The 21657-nt window shown below is 47.7% G+C and overlaps 2 protein-coding genes across 8 annotated transcripts; one reads left to right on the top strand and one right to left on the bottom strand.

The window, feature by feature from the left end:
- Positions 1 to 789: 789 nt before the first annotated feature.
- On the top strand, positions 790 to 15231 carry GLS2 (glutaminase 2). Of its 6 annotated transcripts, none has more exons than XM_037133230.2 (19): positions 1169 to 1273; positions 4571 to 4685; positions 5905 to 6004; positions 6439 to 6560; positions 7342 to 7471; positions 8268 to 8347; positions 8429 to 8592; positions 8810 to 8868; positions 10158 to 10190; positions 10478 to 10536; positions 11013 to 11079; positions 11232 to 11282; positions 11480 to 11656; positions 12526 to 12657; positions 13192 to 13284; positions 13454 to 13515; positions 14020 to 14096; positions 14395 to 14458; positions 14577 to 15231. In XM_037133230.2, exons 3-19 carry the CDS (start codon positions 5924 to 5926, stop codon positions 14731 to 14733), a joined length of 1608 nt encoding a protein of 535 aa, XP_036989125.1. In that variant the 5' UTR covers positions 1169 to 1273; positions 4571 to 4685; positions 5905 to 5923; the 3' UTR covers positions 14734 to 15231. The 6 variants fall into 6 exon arrangements, with proteins under 6 accessions (XP_036989122.2, XP_036989120.2, XP_036989121.2 ...); XM_037133231.2 differs by having other exon boundaries at positions 1181 to 1255; XM_037133225.2 differs by lacking the exon at positions 4571 to 4685 and having other exon boundaries at positions 791 to 1255.
- Positions 15232 to 15319: 88 nt separating this feature from the next.
- On the bottom strand, positions 15320 to 17266 carry SPRYD4 (SPRY domain containing 4). 2 transcript variants are annotated; one of them, XM_053661915.1, is made up of 3 exons: positions 17148 to 17266; positions 16433 to 16797; positions 15320 to 15510 (listed from the first exon to the last, which is right to left on the bottom strand). In XM_053661915.1, the coding sequence occupies exons 1-3, from the start codon at positions 17230 to 17232 to the stop codon at positions 15373 to 15375; spliced, it is 588 nt and encodes a 195-aa protein (XP_053517890.1). In that variant the 5' UTR covers positions 17233 to 17266; the 3' UTR covers positions 15320 to 15372. The 2 variants fall into 2 exon arrangements, with proteins under 2 accessions (XP_053517890.1, XP_036989127.2); XM_037133232.2 differs by having other exon boundaries at positions 15320 to 16797; positions 17148 to 17265.
- Positions 17267 to 21657: the final 4391 nt, after the last annotated feature.

Here is a 21657-nt window from a genome sequence, read left to right as displayed (position 1 = left end):
CTTATTTACATGAGTTCCTACTAAATAAAAATGCTGTTAGGCCTTGTGAAGATGCAAGTGAATGTTCTAGCTGCAAGTGATAAAATTCCTGCATGTGCTGAGTGTTCAATGAGGAACACAGGAGCAAGAAATTAAAATAGCTAAAACTTTGGGAGCATTTAACAGTTTATAGAATGTTTACGGGCTTAGCGTTAAGAACACCCAATTCCTAAGCAGCTACCAAATAAATGGTAGAGACAGGAGAACCCAGACATCCTAGCAACCACCAGGTGATCTTTTCTGTCTCAGGACCTCATGGAAGTGCCTAGAAAGCTGCTTCTGGTCGGGATATTTTCTGGGCGTTTGACTCCTCACCAACACAGCGTGCCAGAGACTGGGTATTTGGCCTCTATGCCGCACTAGGAGGTGGGTTACTAAGGGCCAATTCTGGCCTTTGAAGGTCGGCCTCTTGAACAGGGTTCACTTTTATCCGAGTGTGGAGAGTTATCACCGTTTCTCTGGATTCCGTCGTCCTGATCTGGCTGCGACCTAGCCGGGCTCGCCGGGCTTCGCAGCGTCCCAATCACATTTTCCCTGCCCTCGGCGTCTGCACGCACCATCAGCTGACCCCAGCGCTTTGCAGCCCCGCTGGAATCCGCAGGCTTCAAGCGGCCGGTCCACCTCCTTGCACTCATTGGGTCGGCTCTTCTTTTCCCCGCCCCCAAGTTTTCTGCTTCCTCAATGATTGGACCTCGCCTTTATTCATCCCAACTCTCAGGCACCGACCTCATCTTACCCCTCGCTAAGGCGCCCTCCGCCCTAACCCGGGACACCTGACCCATCTTCTGTCTAGTGGATTCTGAGTGCTCTTGACAGTGGTCCTAGCCTTATAGGGGCAGGCTCCTCCTCCTGCCACAATCCCACCCACCAGGCCCCAACTACCCTACATCTCCTGGGCTTCGCACTCGATCACAGAGCTCCCCCTACTTGTTCTCACCCCGATTCCTCCGCTCCGCTTTCCAACCGCTGTTCAGAAGCCCTGGATGCTCTGGCGGAACGGGCGACGCGCTAGGGGGATACGCTCCATGAGGGCTCTGCAGAATACTCTGAGCGGGGCCGGCAGTCATTGCCGGCGGGGAGGCTGGGGTCACCTGAGCCGGAGGCCCCTCCTTGGCGGGTGCGTTCGGCACCACCTCAGTGAGGCCGCAGCACAGGGCAGGGAGACGCAGCACAGCCACCAGCCCTTGCACAACCACCAGCCGCAGCACCTGGATCAGTAAGGCTTGCGCGACGGGTAGGGAACAGGCTCTCACTCACTAGCTCTCAAGTCCCATTTCTCGGGAGCACATCTCGCCTCTCCTCGCTCACTAGCCTGCGATGCCTTTTCCTTTAAATTCGGGGCTTTGGGTCCGCCGCGCTCAAGCGGTGAAATGCCATCGCCCCGGCAGGGCGCTTGGTCAGGTCGGTCTTCGGGATGGTGCCTGTCCGAGGTGCGTACCTAACTGGGAACGTAGATGCGCGAAGTGTTTCTCTGTGCACGTGTCTGAGTGCAGGGCAATATATGCGCCACCCAACCTCACCTTCCCTTTCTTCCCAGATCCTCGCGTACGTTTTAGGGAATGCGTGGATATGCAACAGCCTCTCGCCTCGAGTCTTGCGGTACTTGGGTCTGTCAGTGTGTTGTGTCTGTGTTTCGGCGTGTCCTGAGCGTGTAATGTGTGATGCGCCTGTATTATTGGTACGCAAGTACGTGTATGTGTCGTTTGCGTAAGTGTCGAGTGTGTACGTTATTAGGGCTCCCTAAGTTGTGAATAAAGGTGGTTTTCCAATTGGTTGTTGAATGAGGAAAAATCTTTATAATGCGGGGAGGGTGTGTGTGTGTGTGTGTGTGTGTGTGTGTGTGTGTGTGTGGAATAACAAGACGCAGATTTCCCAAACCAGAGCCCATCAGATCTATGATTTCTGCTGCTCAGCCTTAATGATCTAAAGGGCTCTCTCTCATCTTGGGCTCTTATTCTGCCTGAGAGGCTGCACCTCTAACCCCCACTACCTAAGAACACTTAGTGGCTGAGCCTCTTTTCTCCTAGACTCAGACCGAGCAGAGCCGGAAATTTTGCCCTCCCTGGAAGCCAACATAGATACTATCCAAGTAGCCCCTGCTCTGTTATAACAGGAATAGGAAATGGACCATCTCCCCTGTCATTGACATCTACTGATGACTTTCAGAAAGACATGCACACCATAATTAAAGTAGCCAGACAGACACAGCACTACCTCACCTCCACTGGAGTCCCTGTCCTGACAGATAACAGACCAATAGGTATTATTTATCAACGATAATTTTTATGCTGTACTTTTCCATCAGCCTCTTCTCGAGGAAACATAGAATGTTTAAACTTTACAGGATAAGCCCTCTCTTTCCTGATCTGCTGCCCCCCTCCAAATTTCCCCAAATAATTGCCATGGGAGAAATGCTGGTGGGATAGAACAAAGGCTTAATCTCTCTCACCCTCACACCTTCTGTGGGATGGGGAGTAAGGTCCTGGTCCTCTGTCCCCTTTCCTTATCCGGTGGAGTCAGGTGATGGGAGTGTTTTGAGGAAACCTGATCCTCCCATTTATGGATGCCAGTGCTCTCATGGACTTCTCACTAAGGGCTTTGGACTGATGCTCCTTTGGGCAGAAGGAGCTGAGAGCACTGGAAGGGGATGGGCTCTGGGAGTGTGACAGCATGAGGCAGAGGGGTTCTTGTGTGCTGGGGCAGGAGGGCTGCAAAGAGAAAACGCCTGTTATTCAAGTTATTGGGTTTTTTTTCAGTTTTATTTATTTGTCTTTAAAGAGGGGGGGAAGGGAGAGAGACATTGATGTGTGAGAGATACATCTATCAGTTGCCTTTCACATGCCCCCCAACTGGGCACCTGGCCCAACCCAGGCATGTGCCATGACTGGAAATTGAACCAGTAACCCTTTGGTTTGCAGGCTGGCGCTCAATCCACTGAGTCACAGCAGCCAGGGATGTTTGTTTTTTAATATTTAGCTTTATTGTATTTTTATCATAAAAGAAAAACAAGATAAATACAACATCGAGGAAAAATAAAGATCCCAATATTAGGTGTAACCAGTTGATTTTGTGATATATATCTATATATATTCTGTATATGTATATATAAAATTTAACAAAAATAGGATCATGGCATTCATATTCTTTGGTAACCTATCTTTTCCATTTATGAATAGCTTTTAATATCATAGAATGTATATATACACGATATTATTTTAATGGCTGCCATTTTGCCACTTTAAGATTCCATTGTATGAAGTGTCATAATGTAACAAACCTTAAACTTAGTTACTACATATTCTTGTGTATTTGTTCAATTATTTCTTAAACTGCTAGGAAATTTTGCTCTTCTGAGATGTGTCATTGATATCTTGTATAACCTCCTAGAGATATTTTATGCCCATATCGGCAAATACATGTTGATATTATTTCCCTTTTTTTATGCAAATGGCATCATATTATACACATTGTTCTTCACTTTGCTTTTTTCCCCTCAACGTTACATTGTAGATCAATCCGTATCTGGGTCAAAGGGTGTGCAGATTTTTTAAGGCTCACAATACACTCAGTAGAATGGCATTATTTTCTGTCTTCGTTCAGCTTCAGGCAGAAAGACCTGCCCTCAAAGTGCTCCTGTGTATTTTCCTCCTTGGGGTATTCCTAAGACATCTTTTTCACTCCTTCCTCTGTCACCGCATGAATCCTCACTTCCCTACAGGCACTGGGCTCATTGTGACCATTGGATTTCTTCGGAAACAGGAAAACTCCCCGTTCTCTTGGTGTCCCCCTTGAACAAAATACATACACTCACATCTCTAGCTTCTTGAGAGGCTTTTTATTTTCATTGCATTGTTTCAGCAGTTAATATATTCATAGTCATATATATCATATTCAGTAGATAATATATGCATATCCGTATGGTTCAAAATTCAAAATTTACAAAGAGATATATAATAGGAAATATCCCTTCCTCCCACTCCTCTGGTCCAGCACTTGCTTCATCTCCTAAGGGAGAGGTACATCAGTCTTCCAGAAATATTTTGTGCCTGAAAGAGTAAATGTGTGTGTGTTTGTGTGTGTATGGGTGTGTGTGTGTGTGTCTCTCTCTCTCTCTCTCTCTCTATATATATATATATATATATATATATATATTCTTTCCTTTTGAACATGAATAGTACCGTGCTAAAACCAATGTTTTACAGCCTGTTTCTTTAGTTAATATTACATCATATTAAATCACCCTGATATTGTGCACACCCTCACTTCTTTTTACACTGCATCATGTTCCAATATATGAATATAGTACAGTTTACCTATTCAGTTCCCTGTGGATGCACATTAGGGTTGTTGCCAGTCTTACTGTCACCGACTCTGCAGTGAATATGTTACTCGGTAGGTGTGTGAGTACACTTACAGGGTAAGTACCTGGAAGTCAAATTGTTGGGCCAGCAGGTTCTGAAGGGTCTTAATCTCAAAAAGCTGTCATATTTGGAATGATCTGATCAAATAATTCCTCCAAACCTGTCAACAGATTAATGGGAGAACTCTGAAAGACCAAAAAGTCTTCAGTACTTGGAGGTTTAAGTGTTAAAAGCCAGCTAGAGAGAGAATTCGGTGAACACAGAACTTTCTACAAATGTAACTAGGTAATTCTTTACTGATGACCCACTATGTGCTGGGGATGTTGCTCAATACTAGGAAGACAGAAATACATGAAACACAAAGACCTAACAGTGGAACAAGGGAGGCTCCTCTGTCAGTAAGATGGTGTGTTGGGTCACACCAGCGGCATAGCAAAATCCAGAAGTTTGGGGAAGCCTTTATGGAGTTAGTAACATTTGATCTGGACCTTGAAGGATAAGCAGGATTGTGCAACATGAAGGAGAAAAAGGTTGTTCCATGCAGAAGTTTTAGCATAAGCAAAGGCCAGGACGCCTGACAGTGCCTGGCCTGTTTGGGGAGCCACCCGGCATAACTGGAGGGCGGGGGCGTGGTGAGGGTAGGGAAGGAGTGTTAGCAGGTTCTGAAGAGCCTTCAGGGCCATAGCGGGAACTAAGAACTTATTTTTAGACACTATGCAGCTATCAAAGTTTTTAAGTAGAGAAATGATATTTGAATTTTACAAAGATACCTGACGCGTTGTGGAAAATGAGTTGGAAGTCAAGAGAGTGTAGTAGTGTTAGGTAACAGAAAATAAGGAGCTGACGTTAAGGAAGCATGATTTACCAAGCATCACTTTGTGAAAGACAGTTTTTCGTGGAATTTATTTTAATAAAGCCTCACATCACCCCTGCAAAGCAGATATTACTACCCTTATTTTATAGATGGGAAGCAAGTTCAACAGTGTTAAATAACCCTACTATCCATATTAAGATCACATCGCTATTAAGGGGTAAACTCTGGTTCTTTCTGCTATACCATGCTGGCTCCGGGGAAGAGAAGAAAAGAGGGTGGGTTTGAGACATCATGAAAGTAGACTCACCCAACTGAACATGGATGGAAGGAATTATCCAAATGGTTCGCACCTGGATAAGTGCTAAGACCTTGAACCCAGGCGGAAACACAAGAAGAGGACCAGGGAGAAGGAGGCGAAATGACCTCACGTTGGACATGTTGAGATTGTGTTGCATGTGGGACATCTAGAAATGGAAGTGTCTGGAAGGCAGCTAGAAATAAAGGTCAAGAACGAAAGAAAGCTAGTGAGTATAATTTAAGACTTCTCAGGACAGATGTGAAAGCTGGAATTACAGGGATGGGTCAGATAGCTCAGAGGAGGCCTAGGGCCAGGACACCCGTGTTCCAGAAGGAGAAGCAGGCCGTAGTTCTCAGGTTCCTGCCTTCTTCCCCATCTCTGCCCCCAAACAGCGACTCATCAGAGAGTGGCATGCTGTCCCGCTTGGGTGATCTGCTCTTCTACACTGTTGCTGAGGGACAGGAACGAATCCCTATCCATAAGTTCACTACCGTAAGTTCTTCTCCACCTGCTCAGAGCCCTCATCCCCTAGGATCTCTTGAAAGTGGGGCACAGAGGGTAGAACAAGTGCAGGGCAGCTAACACTGGGCTGCTTCGTGAGGATGAATAAATAGAAGATGCCTGGGCTGATGAGACAATCCCATCCCTGCCCCAGGGTAGGAAGGTTAAACCCTCTGACCCAACCCATCTTGGTCTGGGACTTTGACCCAAGGAGTTCAGAAACCAGCTGCCGTGATGAAAAAGGGCAGGAAACCCCCTTTAGCCTCCAGAGCTGCTCCATTCCCTCCTTTCTTAGTATGGAAACCCATTCGTTACACCTAATGTAGTAGTTAGGGTTGAGCTGATTGTTATCCATCAGGAAGGATTATTAGGATTAAATTACTGTCCTTGTAGCTGACCTGACCAGCCTCTTCTTTACCCTGAAGGCACTGAAGGCGACCGGGCTGCAGACGTCAGATCCCCGGCTCCGGGACTGCCTGAGCCAGATGCGCCTCATGGTTCGGCAGTCCAGCAGTGGTGGCCTCTTAGACCGGGATCTCTTCCAAAAGTGAGCACCCCAGAAACCAGAACACTTCTCTCGCAACTGTTCTTGGGCATAGCTTGTAACAGCAGGGAGGGATCTTGAGGATTGGATAGTTCAACCTCTCATTTTGTTATTTGCCTGTTACACAAGTTAACACACGAGTCTGCATGTACTCGTTGTAGGGACTCAAACAGTGAAGAGACACATGTTCTCCTCTCCCCATCTCCCCAATCCCAGTTCCATTTCCAAGAAGTAAATAACATTAACATGCTAGTGGATAGCTTTTATTTTTATTGTATCTTTTTAGAGAGAAACACTGATTTGTTGTTCCACTCATTTAGGCATTCATTGGTTGCTTCTTTCGTGTGCCCTGACCAGGGATCAAACCCGCAACCTGGCAAATCGGGATGATGCTCTAACCTACTGAGCTGCCCGGCCAGAGCTGAGTGGGTGTCTTTTAGATAATGTCCTATGCATTTACATACATATAGGAATATATGTAAATATGTTTGTATGATTTAGGATTTTTTAATACAAATATTTAATTAAAATATACATATTTGGGATTAAAATATTTGGGTATTTGTTTTCCTTGAGATATCTTCCAACATTATTCCAACCCCTCATTTTAGAGGCAAAGAAACTTAAGACCCAGAGAGATAATGAGATGTGCCCAAGGTCACGCCACTGTTGGTCCCAAACCTGATGACTCCTCACGCCTTATTTATTCCCAACTTCTGTGCCTCCCGAGTGAGTCACAGCCGCACCTCTCCAGCTCCCTGACCCACTCGTGTCTGGAATCCAGGTGTGTGAGCCGCAACATTGTACTCCTGACCCAGGCGTTCCGAAAGAAGTTTGTCATTCCTGACTTTGAGGAGTTCACGGGCCATGTGGACCGCATCTTTGAGGACACCAAGGAGCTCGCTGGAGGCAAAGTGAGGGCCCACGGACTGAGGGGTGGGGATGGCTCTGGGCCAGACACGCCCTGCTTCTCGGAGGTTTCCGGGGCCAGGAGTCCAGTGGATGAGAACCAGAACCTCTAAAAATAGGGACAAGGGCTTTATGTATTTCTATACATGTGATTTCTAGAACAGTGAGGGAATCTGAGGTTTTGGGGGTTTTTTTGGTCGGGGGGGTCTGAGGTTTTTGTGGGGACATTTGGTATTAGGACTCAGTAGGACTTTAAAAGGGACCTATAGGGTCATTGAGCCTAAGAACCAAAAAAGGAAGCCGATCCTGGAATTCTCTTCTTACCTTCCATGGGCTTTACTGCCATCTCGGTGGGAGCAGAGCTACAGAAAGACAAGGTCTTCTAGGACCTTAAGTCTCGGGTAACTCTGGGAACAACAGACAAGAGGGAACCCTGCTGCCCTGCAGAAAAAAGAATTTTAGCTTTTTCTTAAAAAAGATTATTTTTATTTGTTTTTAGAGAGGGGAGAAGGAGGGGAGAAAGAGAGGGAGAGAAACATCGATGTGCCAGAGAAACATCAATTGATTGATTGTCTCTCGCACGTCCCCAGCTGGAGACCCAGCCCACAACCCAGGCATGTGCCATGACCAGGAATGAAACTGGTGACCTTTCAATTCACAGGCCCACACTCAATCCACTGAGCAATACCAACCAGGGCAAACTTCAGCTTTTATCTAAAAGATTCTCCTGACCCTCAGTCTCAGCTCAGTTCCCTTTCTTCACATCTGTATCTCCATTCTGTCCCTGTTTTCTCTCCCTAGGTGGCATCCTACATCCCTCATCTGGCCAAGTCAAATCCGGACCTGTGGGGTGTCTCCCTGTGCACGGTGGACGGTCAGCGGTGAGACCCTGGTCAAGAGGGAGGGAGGCAGGGCACAGGGCGGAACACGGGCCACCTCTCATGGCAGCTGTCTACCTCCAGACACTCCGTGGGCCACACGAAGATCCCCTTCTGCCTGCAGTCCTGTGTGAAGCCCCTCACCTATGCCATCTCCGTGAGCACCCTAGGCACCGACTATGTGCACAAGTTTGTGGGCAAGGAGCCCAGCGGCCTGCGCTACAACACGCTCTCCCTCAATGAGGAAGGTGAGCACCACCAGAGCTCACACCAGACTCATAAATGCCCGCTTCCTGTCCCCACCCTCACCTCTGTCCGTTTTCGTTTGTTTCTCTGTCCTCCCTGATTAGCTCTGTCATTCCATCCTTCCCAGCAAAGAAATCTTTCTCGTCTAGCCAGTAGACTGGGTAGTCTTCGGTTTTTCTCAGTGGCTAATAAGATACTGGGTGGTTCGTCTTTCCCCAGGAATCCCCCATAACCCCATGGTCAATGCCGGTGCTATTGTCGTGAGCTCCCTGATCAAGGTCAGTGCTACCCTAGCCTTCTCTAAACCCCTTCGTTCCTATATACCTCATATCTGTCCAGCTCTCCAGGGAGTCCAGTGGGGCCTTGATTCCTTTGAGGACCCCCAGGAGGCAGGGAGGGCACATACTGTGTTGAGGATGTTAGTAAAAGGAACTGTACCCTGCCCCCACCCGTTAGTCTAACACCCAGAGCTTCCCGGCCCTTAGAGGAATGACCAGGTCCTGACCCCTGCCCAGGACCAAGGGCCAAATGCCAGACATAGGTGGGAGGACAGCACTATTAGGTGCTGATTGGGCACTTCTGGGTGAGGGGAACACGAAAGGAAGGGTGAATGGCCAGGCCGGGGCAGCTGTTCACGTCACCTGAACTGTGAAGACACACAGAAGGAAGGGTGAATGGCCAGGCCAGGGCAGCTGTTCACGTCACCTGGAACCGCAGGCTGGCCTTGAGTAAGGCTGTCAGGCTGGCCTGTCAGCTGTAGGTCTCCCAGGGCTTGAGCAAGAACCTGGGAGCAATGTGGGCAGCAATGCTCTGGAGCCAATCACTGCCTCTCCTGGGGAAGGTGGTGTTGAGAACCCTTCCCCCAGGGACTTAGGTGTCAGAGTCCCTGTGGTGTTGACACTGTAGTTGACATGTGCAGGAAATAACGGGGGTGGGGGGACCAGGCTCTGACCCTCCCCTTGCTCTGAGATAGCTCGCCCTGCGGTTCTGTATCTGGGACCTGCCTCACCCCTTTCCATCTAAGGAGACCCTATTGGGCTTGACTCCTAGTTAAAATCTTTAGCTTTGTTCCAGTTATCAACATAATTGATATACTGGAATATTATAATATATACGACACACACTTTCATCCCATTCCTCCCACTCCAGTCCCGGAGAAGGCTCTGGGAGCTGGGGAAAGGATAGAGTGAGGGTCCAGGACGGGGGTAGGGATGGGGATCTGGGATCAAGGGCAGGGGTTGGGGCTCGAGGACAGGATTGGAATCGGGAGAATGAAAGTGGGAGTGGGGGTGAGGGTTGGAATTGAGAATGGAAGTGGGAGTGAGACTCAGGATGGGGAGGTTCTAGATGGGGTGAGGCTATTTGTATTCATTACTTGATAATAAAAAATCTGCATGGGCATGGATACAAAAAAGTCTCCGTTGTTTTTAAGAAAAAGAACAAAGTCATTGTAAAATGTAACATATTCCCAGTAGCAAAACCAGTTGAATACTTTGACTAGGGCCTCAGACCGCCTCTGTCATCCTCCTAGGCTTAAATACTGACTCCTCCCTCTCTCTCTCTGCAGATGGACTGTAACAAAGCAGAGAAGTTTGATTTTGTAAGTTTCCTTGCTACTCAGTTCCTGGCTGCTTTTCTCCACGGCATGTCGTCCCATGTCGTCCTCTCCACCCGCCCTGGTGCCTGGCTCTACCCCACTTTGGTAGTACGCCAGCCCATACTAGAAGCCTTCTTTCCCGAGGTTTGGGGACCTGTGGGCCTCAGAGAGGAAAGTCACCTGAAGCCCCTGCTGGGATAAGGACTGAGGAGTTCGGAGAGTTAACCTTATGTGTGTTCAGTAGGACCCTCACCCACCTTGTGCCTTCCATGCCCCTTTTTCTCTTCTAGGTGTTGCAGTATCTGAATAAGATGGCCGGAAATGAATACATGGGTTTCAGCAATGCCACGTAAGGCCTTGTTCACGGGATTGGCAGAAGGCATTGTGGGGGATGGGGATGACGAAGGAGGGGATTCTTAGGAGGAAGAAATCCCAGGGGAACTTTGGCCTCCCAGCTTCCCCTGAGCTCCTTCACTGGCTTTGTTCACTTTGTAAAGAACTCACTCCATTTCTGTTAGTAGTGAGTGAGCCAGGTAGGGTGAGGGTTTCTTGCCAAGCCCTTCAAAACCAAAAACCTTGCCAGTTTTCCTAGCCTAGATGACCAGAGAGTTTGAGGGCTTTGTTTTTCACACTTTATAGTAAAACTCTGACCAGTGCTCACTGGTGTTCAGAAGTGTCCCAGTATGACCATAAGAAATTACAAAGGGGCTGATTCAGTTTAACACGTGCAATCAGTTCCATCTCTCTCAGGGAAGGTATTTCCGCCCCCCTTCTCCTCACACCCATCCCTCAAACATCAAGTACTAAACTGCGTGTTTGCTTCAGATTCCAGTCAGAGAAGGAAACAGGGGACCGGAATTACGCCATTGGCTATTATCTAAAGGAAAAGAAGGTAACTGGGAGAGGCTGGTGGAGAAAGTCCCTGGGAGTGCCGTGGCTGGGTGAAGGGCAGCTGAGGTCAGGAACTCTGGCTGAGACCCAGCCAGTGTGACCGGGATGACTGATGGCCTAAAGAAAAACGTTCTCCCTTCTTTCTCCTCGCAGTGCTTCCCTAAGGGGGTGGACATGATGGCTGCCCTCGATCTCTACTTCCAGGTAGGCAGACGCTGGCATCACTCGGGGCCAAGGGAACAGGACGGGCTGTGCTCCTTGCCCTGAGCCAACGGGATGCCCCTCTCCAGAAAAACCAGGGAAACCTGTTGAAAGATCAGGATGCCAAGAACGTTGCTCTGCATCCAAGGACACAGTGTTCACGCCCACACCACACCCTCACCTCTGTCTCGTCTCCATAGCTGTGCTCCGTGGAGGTGACCTGTGAATCAGGCAGTGTCATGGCCGCCACCCTGGCCAATGGCGGGATCTGCCCCATCACGGGCGAGAGCGTGCTGAGTGCTGAAGCCGTGCGCAACACCCTCAGTCTCATGCATTCCTGTGGCATGTATGACTTCTCCGGCCAGTTTGCCTTCCATGTGAGTGCCCTGGCCCTTCCATCCCTTTGCCACAAGCCTATAGCCCACAAGAGAGGACACTGAGTCTCTGAAGGTGGAGGGGTAGAAGCTTATTCACGCCTCTTATTCCCTAACTTCCAGCCAGGAAGTTAGGATCCCCAGGGGTTTGCCAGACCGTCCCCTCCGACACACGCACCCGTGCAGGCTTCCGACCCAGCCTTCCGCAGCCCTCCAAGTGGCTGGTGCTTCCTCTGCAGGCTTCAGTGTAGATGTCGCTTCCAAAGAGAGGCTTTTTAAAAAGATTTTATTTATCTTTAGAGGGGAAGGGAAGGAGAGAAGGAGAGAAACATCAATGTACGAGTGCCTTTCGTGCATCCCCTGCTGGGAACTGGCCTGCAGGGAACCGGCCTGCAACCCAGGCATGTGCGCTGACTGGGAATCGAACTGCGATTGTCTGGTTCGCAGGCCCGCGCTCAATCCCTGAGCTACACCAGCCAGGGCAGAGAGAGGCTTTTCTGACCACCCTCTCTCAGGTGGTTCCCCTCCTACTTCCTTCTCTGTCATAGCACCCTACATCTGTTCTTCTGTTACCATAAGTGGTAATTATTTCTATTTGTTTACCTATTTTCTATCTCCCAGCATAGGAATGTAAGTTAAAGGAGAGGCTGTGTCCTAATCCTAGCTTTAGTCACAGAGTAGATACTCAGTAAGTATTTCCCTACTGAAGCCATGAACTTAAGCAGGGCAAGGAGAGGACAGGAACCAGAAAAGCTAACTGACAAGCCAGAAGGTTGAGACGGGAGTGTCACTGCCCACGCTGTCATTTGGGGTAGACTGTCACCCCAGGCCTGAGGTACCTCTAGCTCATCCTGTTTCAACTCCGTCCCAAGGTGGGCCTGCCAGCCAAGTCAGCTGTGTCAGGAGCCATCCTCCTGGTGGTACCCAATGTCATGGGAATAATGTGTCTGTCCCCTCCACTGGACAAGCTGGGGAACAGTCACAGGGGCATCAGTTTCTGCCAGGTGAGTTACTTTGCATGTAATACTAAGTATTCTTAAATAAGTAACTAAAGCAATGTTTAGCTCCTGCAGTATAAGTGCAAGGAGTATGTAAATAATCTCTTTATGTCCCGGCTGGTGTAGCTCAGTGGATTGAGCACAGGCCTGCAAACCAAAGGGTCGCCAGTTTGATCCCCAATCAGGGCACGTGCCTGGGTTGTGGGCCAGGTCCCCAGTGGAGGCACATCAGAGGCAACCACACATTGATGTTTCTCTCCCTCTCCTTCCCCTCTCTCTAAAAAGAAATACTTTTTTAAAAAAGATTTTATTCATTTTTCTTTAGAGAGGAAAGGAAGGAGAGTGGGAGAGAAATATCAGTGTGTGGTTGCCTCTCGTGTGTCCCCCACTGGGAACTGGCCTGCAACCCAGGCACGTGCCCTGACTGGGAATTGAACCACGATCATCTGGTTCGCAGGCCTGCGCTCAATCCACTGAGCTACACCAGCCAGGGCTAAAAAGAAATAATTTTTAAAAAATCTCTTTGGCTTACAATTTTAGAGGTTGGTGTCTCTCTTCAATTTCCACAACTACGACAACCTGAGGCACTGTGCCCGGAAGCTAGACCCACGGCGCGAAGGGGGAGAAGTGAGGGTAAGGAAAATCCCAGGGGACTTCTAAGACTATTTCAGAGTAGGACATTCCCTAACACTGCAGGAATACCCTGGGCCAAGCATCCATGGAAGAGGGTCACAGGGCAGAGCTGGGCATGGGTGGGTTCAAAGTTATAGTTAAGCTCAAGTGGGTATGATCTGTTTTCCAGAACAAGACGGTGGTGAACCTGTTATTTGCTGCCTATACTGGAGACGTCTCAGCTCTTCGAAGGTACGTCGGTGACCAAATAAACACAATAAAATACTCCTGGGCAGAGCTCTCACAAGGAGTCATCATAGCAAAATAGCAAAACAGTTAAGTGCTTCATATTTGGAGTCAGATAAAATGGACACACGCTGCATTTAAATGAGATTTTTTTTCAAAATACAGTGCCTTGTGGTAAGACCTTAATTAATGGTAGCCACCATTATGATTAACCTGGGCGTTAAAAGCAAAGGTGGTAGGTAAGGACTCTGCCTTAAATGTATTACCAACATCCACAAACATGTAGGGGTACCTACCACAGGTGAGCAGGGATGTTTCTGGAACCATCACGCTCCCATTTATCTGATGTGGGAGGAAGTCTTATCTGTGGGGGTAGTGAGCATGGACTGTGCAAGGTCTACAGATCTAGGCGTAAGTTCTGGAACCTATCCAGTGTGAACCCAGTTCAGACAGGACCCAAGTGACTCTAGGCTGATCTGGGTTGCTCCAGCTGCTTTCCACTGCCCTCAGGTTTGCCTTGTCAGCCATGGACATGGAACAGAAGGACTATGACTCCCGCACAGCCCTGCATGTTGCTGCAGCTGAAGGTATCTGAAGGCTCACTAAGAGGGGAAATAGATGCTAAGACTCTTCCTTTCCTAACAAGAGTACCCCCCATTGGGTATGCCCTCGAGGTTACGGGGGCAGCCACTTGTTTTGTCCGGATGCCCTGCAGTCTGCAGGCTGACTCTTATTGGGTACTGCAGGGAACAAAATGAGAAGAGACCCCCCCCCCCGCCCCTGCTTATTGGTTCAGAACTCCAGCTGCCCACGATCTGTACCAATATTAAAACAAAAAGGTTCAGGGTCTTTACCCTCTTGTTTTCCTTCTGCCCGTATTCCTAGGACACACTGAAGTTGTCAAATTCCTGATCGAGGCTTGCAAAGTGAACCCTTTGGTCAAGGACAGGTGAATAGGATTAACCTAAAGGGGCTGGAGGCGGGCAGCAGTTTCTGTACTCCTGCCCTCAGGCCACTGCTGGTATGTGCAGGACCAGGGCACTTCCTGTCTCCTCTGTTCCCCGCAGGTGGGGCAACATTCCCCTGGATGATGCTGTTCAGTTCAATCACCTGGAGGTGGTAAAACTACTTCAAGATTACCAAGACTCCTACACACCATCTGAGACTCAGGCTAAAACAGCAGCTGAGGCTCTGTCTAAAGAGAACTTAGAGAGCATGGTGTGAGCATGGAGTGCGCACAGTCCCTGCTCAAGAAAAAGCATGAACTGGCCACACATGTAACCCTTAACCACCAAACAAACACATGCGATGGAAAGCCGCACTGCTTCAGTGCAGACCAAGGCAGACCAGCGCTTTCTGTGAGAGTCAAAATAGCCCACTCCCTTGGCAGACAAAGTATAGTGAAGTGCCTCAGTGGATACCTGCATTAGAGCTTTCCGTGGAGACTGTGGGCTTCTTCAAGGTATAGCCTAATGGCCCGGCCCACTCAAAACCTTCCCAGGTCCTCACCCAGGTCCCCTCTTCCTCTCCCTGAAGAAACCACACATGAGAGAGAGACACTGGTGAAGAGGCTCTAGCCGCCATGCACATGTATATATATCCACAGAGCTATGCACCTGGCTTTAGTTGTCTGGAGAAATCTGCCCCCCTTGGCCAGGAAACAAAAGTTTTATAGACAGAGAAAGTATTTTATGGTCAAATAAACTTTAATTATACAAATGATTATTTTTGCTAAACCCAGTCCTTTTTTTCCCCTAGAAGCATTCAGTTTCATCACCATTATAAAGGTAGAATAAGATGGCACCACAGGGTCAGACAGAGAAAGACATAATTCACATACATACTCACCCCACCAGGCTTTCTTCAACCCCTAATACTGCTTTGGGTGAAGTATATTCTGCCTCGAAGGTGGGGGTGGGAGGCTGAGGGCTTGGGTCCAAGCAGGCCCAAAAGTGTATTGTGCAAGACCTCAGGTCTCTCTCCTCTCTCTGGAAGTTCCAACTGTAGCAGAAATGAAGATAGAACTTCTCAAGAATAAAGTTTGCAGCACTAATCCCCTCAATATCCCCTAAGTGTCTCCCTTAGTCATGGTTGTAACTGGCCCAATGATTATGATGAGTGCTCACTTTGGCAGCACATATATCAATGATTACAATGGACTGACCAGGTGTCAGAGGTGTGCAGATTAAGGCGGATGGACTTACGGGGAGGACAGATGCAGCTGTGTGGGGCTGAACGTCGAGCTTTGAGGGAGGGCTCTATTCTCATTCTGACATGGCCAGTAAACACATCCTGAGGGACCCAGAGCCCAGACTCGGTATGTGCTGTACAGAAAGGGCCAAGTCATTGACTGCACCACTGCAGCCAGAGGTAGAAAGGATTTACTGTGGATTCAGTACAGCCCCAAGAACAAACAGAAGTTACACAAAGGGAGAGAGATTCATAGAGATGAATAAACTCAAACAAAGCTGAAAGTTAAGTCTCCAGGACTGAATATGGTCTGAGAAAGCCTGAGCACAGGGAGGCAGAGGGACTGAAGGAAGCAAGTCAGGGAAAACACATTCATGGTAGCCTAGGAAAATTGGCAGTCGCCTAGCTTTCACAGGTAGAGAGGAAAATGACTAAGATAATGCACAAAGGATGCAACATCAAATTGTGGGAACCAGTGGTTGCTTGAGGCAAAGTTAAAAGGTTTCAGACACTTTTAGGCTGGCCAAGAGTGTGATTAGGGACTCTAGTGATGAACATTCTAGAGGCCTGTAGGCACCTCAAGCCCTGAGTGCGTCAGCAATTCTCCATCCCAAAGGGCAAAGGCAGGCACCACTGGACCCTGGAAATCTGTCTTTAGCGTGTGGACCACAGCAACCTGGCTTACGTCCACCAAGCTCAGCTTCTGGGCCTCATAATCCAGCAGCAGTCCCACCTTCTCTGGCTGCCCAATGCCCTCAATAGGGGCTTTCTTCTTGGCTAACATGGAGTGCCACTTGCGCTGGGCATAGCCGAACACCCAGGAACGATCGTCAACACCGATGCAGCTGTCCCGAGAAATGTCCACGTCTGCCACTCCTACCCGGAACTGCTGGGAGCGCTTCACTGTCACTTCCCAGTAGTGCCTGCCACTGGTGACTACTGTGTCTGCCAGCACCACTGCCCATTCCCGGAAGCGCTCTACATTCAGGGCCAATTTGCTGGGCTCCAATCCCACCAGGCCGTATTTGACACCTGTGCCATCTTTGAAGAGCGTCAGACTGCTGTGGGCGGTTTTCTCTTCCAGTTTGAAACTGACTCCTGCAGGAAGAGCAAAAAGACTGGGTGATGACAGGGGCTAGAACCCTAGAACTAGTGATATATGCATATTGCAATCTGAAACAGGGAGTCATGAGACCCCGAAGAAGCAAGGAACAGTCAGAATGTCAAGCGTGCAAGAAAGCGGGGGTGGGTGGGGGGTGTACGGAAAGCCCAAGGAGCCGAAAAGCTAGGACGGGCGAAACCCTGGGTTTGAAAGAAACCACAGTGTCTGTCATAGGTTTGGAATCAACACGAACACATGTTGGGTGAGGAGAAATGACCCAAGAGGAATCGGAATAACAGACGAAAACTACTCTGAGGTATAAGAGAGTAAAAGGAGATAATCCTACCTCTGCGAGCTTCTACGGCAGTAACCCCTAATCGTCTGGCGCCCCAGCGGCACAGGCACGACGAACGTGCAAAGGGCAGCGCCATCTTGCGTCCGAAAAGAACAGGGCACGCCCCCTGCCCTGAGAACCCGCTTCCGGCCCACGTGCTCCGCTTCCAGTGAGTGCGGGAGAGGCCGTCGCGCATTGTGATGACGTTAGAGCCGGAGCCCAGCAGGGGGCCGCCATTTTAGTGAGTCACCGGCGGTGTGTACAGTTTATTCAATTTTTCTGCGGGGAATAATGCTCACTTTTTAACTGGAGAGGACGTTTAGAGAGGTGGTGTAGCAAGATGGTTAAAAGTGATTTTAGAATTAAGTAACAGTTGGGTTCGAATTCGGCTCTATTTAGCTTTAGACAAATCACTTCTGTGAGCCCCAGTGTTCTCATTTGTAAAATAAAAATACCTAGCCGACACACCTTGGTAAAAATTAAATGAGAGAGAAGCCTAGAATACAACTTGATAAGTAGCGACCTGTGGATAGTTGTTGTAATAAATACTAAATACATAAAGACTGTAAATATGTTGGTTTTGTATTTTCAAGGGTAGGAATGGGGGGTTTAACTCAATACTCGATCTTCTCAACCAAAAACACTGTTTTAGTTGAGTGAAAGGGTATGAGGTACTTGATTATGACATTTAACATTTTCACCTGCTTGAGGCAGTGTAACCCTGCTTCCTAAATTTTTCAATTTTTGCACTTTTAAAAATTTATATATTTTTCCAATACCATTCAGCCCACTTATACCCCGCCCCCTGCCCTGTGCATCTCCCAATGCTCTGCTGGCCAGCCCCATATCAACATTCCATCTCCGTTCTCCTATTCCTCAAAAAAGCAATTTTAGGTCCTTAAGGGCCTAAAAAAATTATTCTCCTACCCCAGAGATCCAACCACCATTCCTGTGCAGAAGGCACTAGTTGAGGCCACAGTCATCTTTGTCCTCAATTGGGGCTTTCTCTTGTTAATAGTGTAGCTTCAAAGCTGGTCTCCCAGCCTCCATCTGCCTGCTTTAATCTAATGTCCACACTACAGTCAGTGATATTTCTAAACCACAAATCTGATTGTCCCACCCCCCTGCATAAATCTTTTAATGTGCCTTTATCATATTCCCTTGCATGGTCATAAGGCTTTACATGATATGACTACTGCCTATGGTCTTTCTTTTTCCCCCCCTCACAAAACAGTTCCTCTTTCAAAGGTCTACAGTCTAGTGAGGAGATGGATGAGAATATTGGCATCTGCAGTAGGATGCACTAAGTGCCATTATTTAAGTGCTTACAGGATGCTCAGTAAGCAAAGGAGTAGCCTCTGACTCCTTGTATAGAAGTGTTGGGAAGGGACTTTCAGAAGCTACAGCTATGACTTGAAAAGCAAAAATGGTTAAGCAGGTGAAGGAGCATCAGCCTTCAGAAGATCTCAGCTAAAGACTTCCTCAATATACATATTCTAGAGTATCTCATCTATGCTGGCGGAAACCCCTGTCACCTCCTGGAGAAGGACTCTCAGGAACTCCACCCCATACTTCTTTCCCAAGTTCCAGATCTGTCTATATATCCAACAGCCTACTGGACCTTTGTACCTGGATGTGCTTCAGTCCACTCAATCTTAACATGTCTAAAGCTGACTTCCTACATAAACTTACTCTTCCTAAATTCCCTGACCCTGAGCTTCAACCCAGAACCAGCCAGTTTTCCAGCCCAGAAACCTGGAAGTCCATGACCTTTGTCTCCTCACATATTTGGTTGTCGTTGAATATCACATTATTTCTACCCTGGAGTACCGCATTAGTCTTTGTCAACTGGTCTCCCATTCTCCTCAATGCTGTCTAGAGAACATTTAAAGAGGCAGCTACTTATTTCATCCATTAGGTTGTGAATTATTAAGAATAGGAATAAAGTTCTTTGTTCTCTGTGCCCCGGGTTCTCATTATTCCCAGTAATACAGAGAAAGTGTCCATTGTTTTTTTAATGAATAAGTGAATATAAAGAGATGTTTTGTGCCCACATTCCTGGAGTGCAGTGACTCATTCTGTCCACCAGGGGACAACCTGGTCCAGTCTTTCTGTCTAGTTTAATGCAGGAGAAGAGAGGTTTCTATTCCTTTTAAGCCCAGGAGCACAGAGGTAGAGGAGAGATTTCCTTCAGGAAAGTCCTCCTCAATCAGTTCTTTCTGCATTTTGGTAATAATGAGAGGGAAGTTTCAGGACTGTGTTTCCGTAGGATTTCTCCTTTGGTCCTATCCTGGTTGTGAGAGCTGAAGCAAATCATTTCTTACCTGTCATCTCTTGCATCATTTCACTTGTACAGATGGACTGTCCATCTGATCGACTCACTTTCGTCACTCAGAGGATTTACCTGCTTAATTTCTAGTGAACGAGTAATTAATTCTTAGCATTTACATGATAACAATTAGGAAATGATAGAAATTTTATTGACGAACAGAAGGGGGAAGACATTTCAGGTACAGGGGCAGGTTAGGTCTGGATTAGGAAACAAAATGGCATGTTTGACATGCCATTGTCATGGCATGTCAAATGCCATGTTTTTTTTCTTTTTTTCTCTCTCTTTTTTAAAATTTTTTAAATTGATTATGCTGTTACAGTTGTTCTATTCCCCCCTTCATTCCCCTCCACCCTGCCCCCCATCTCCACCATTACCCCCCTTTAGTTTATGTCCATGTGTCTCAAGTCCTTTAGGTTCTATATTTCCCATGCTATTCTTGCCCCCCATCTATTTTCTATCTACTGTCTATGCTACTTATTTTCTGTACCTTCTCCCCCCATCTCCTCCTCCCACTCCCCCTGTTGCTAACCCTCCTTGAGATCTTCATTTCTATGTTTCCACTCCTGATCTAGCTGTCCTTTTAGTTTGCTTTCGTTTTAGGTGTGGTTGTTAATAACTGTGAGCTTGTTGTCCTTTCACTGTTCATATTTCTTTAACTTCTTTTTCTTAGATAAGTCCCTTTAACATTTCATATAATAAGGGCTTGGTGATGATGAACTCCTTGAATTTGATCTTATCTGAGAAGCACCTTATCTGTCCTTCCATTCTAAATGAAAGTTTTGCTGGATAGAGCAATCTTGGTTGTAGGTCTTTAGATTTCATGACTTGGAATATTTCTTTCCAGCCCCTTCTTGCCTGTAAGGTCTCTTTTGAGAAATCTGCTGACAGTCTGATGGGAACTCCTTTGTAGGTGATTGTCCCCTTAGCTCTTGCTGCTTCTAGGATTCTCTCCTTCATTTTAATTTTGGCTAATGTAATTATGATGTGCCTTGGTGTGTTTCTTCTTGAGTCCAACTTTTTTGGTACTCTCTGAGCTTCTTGGATTTCTTGGAAGTCTATTTCCTTTGCCAGATTGGGGAAATTTTCTTTTATTATTTGTTCAAATAAGTTTTTCACTGGTGGTTGTGCCTTTCCCCCTTCTGGTACCCCTATAATTCGGATATTGGAGCATTTAAAGATGTCCTGGAGGTTCCTAAGACTCCTCATTTCTTTGAATTCTTGCTCCTTGACTCTTTTCTGTTTGGCCATTATTTGCTTTCTTCTGGTCCACTCCATTGATTTGAGTCCCAGTTTCCTTTTCATCACTATGGGTTTCCTGTGGAATTCCATTCATTTCCATTAGTTTAGCCTTCATATGTTTCTCTAATTTGTGGCTATAATCAACCAGATCTGTGAGGACCCTGATGACCAGTGTTTTAAACTGTGCGTCTGAGAGTTTTGCTATTTCTTCGTCGCTTAGATTTATCTCTGGGGCTTTGAGGTCTTCCTGCGACATTTTTGGTCTGTTCTGGTCCTTTAAATGTGAGAAGCGGCACCTTGGACTCCCAGGCCGCTGGGTTGTGACGCTGTATGTGGGGGTGTGGTCAGAGCGGGGAAATGGCGGCGCCCTCTATCGCCGCGGCCGAGGCCGGCCGGTCCAACCGCCCACTCCCTCGCCTGTCCGCTGGCGCGCAGTCAACACGCTGCACCGCCTCCCCACTGTCTCCTCTGCAGTCACTCACCCGGTGGGTTGCTCGGTCGCTCAATAGGTCCAATCCTGCGTTTGGAACCCGTGCGTCTGGATTCGCGCGTCTGGATTCCGCACCCGGGTCCGACCGAGCCCTCCTGTGCAATCCCTCACCAGACGCCGGTTTCGCCCCTTACTGGTCAGGCTGAAGAATTTGTTGTTAACGGACTTCCGAAAAGTTCAATTTTCCGTGTTCTGGTTGTGTTTTCTGATGCTAATATTTAGTTGTCCCTAAACTTGGTTGTGTGAGAAGGCACAGCACATCCACCTATACCTCCATCTTGGCGGAAGTCCCTCAAATGCCATGTTGACAACAGAAGCTGGATGTTGTCAGAGTTTCATGCTGGGGAGATAAGGAGAGCAGTTAGAAAAGTTGAGACTGGATTGAATAGTTATGTGTGCCCTGATAACGTTTCAATTCTTCTTGAAAGTGGCCAAAGGTGACCCTTGAAAATGGTTTGCTA

This window comes from Artibeus jamaicensis, unplaced genomic scaffold, assembly GCF_021234435.1.
Source record: "Artibeus jamaicensis isolate MK-2021 breed Jamaican fruit bat unplaced genomic scaffold, CSHL_Jam_final contig_233, whole genome shotgun sequence".
Classification (NCBI taxonomy): Eukaryota; Metazoa; Chordata; class Mammalia; order Chiroptera; family Phyllostomidae; genus Artibeus; species Artibeus jamaicensis.
This window is presented reverse-complemented; position numbering and strand designations above follow the sequence as displayed.

Excerpts from the sequence above, each read along its gene's own strand:
- GLS2 (XM_037133225.2), top strand. The coding sequence starts at position 1,023 with ATGCTCTGGCGGAACGGGCGACGCGCTAGGGGGATACGCTCCATGAGG. Across the intron at positions 10,191-10,477 it reads AAGCAGAGAAGTTTGATTTT|GTGTTGCAGTATCTGAATAA; the intron begins GTAAGTTTCCTT and ends TTTCTCTTCTAG. Across the intron at positions 11,080-11,231 it reads ATTATCTAAAGGAAAAGAAG|TGCTTCCCTAAGGGGGTGGA; the intron begins GTAACTGGGAGA and ends TTCTCCTCGCAG.
- SPRYD4 (XM_037133232.2), bottom strand. The coding sequence starts at position 17,232 with ATGGCGCTGCCCTTTGCACGTTCGTCGTGCCTGTGCCGCTGGGGCGCC. Across the intron at positions 16,798-17,147 it reads TGCCGTAGAAGCTCGCAGAG|GAGTCAGTTTCAAACTGGAA; the intron begins GTAGGATTATCT and ends CTCTTCCTGCAG.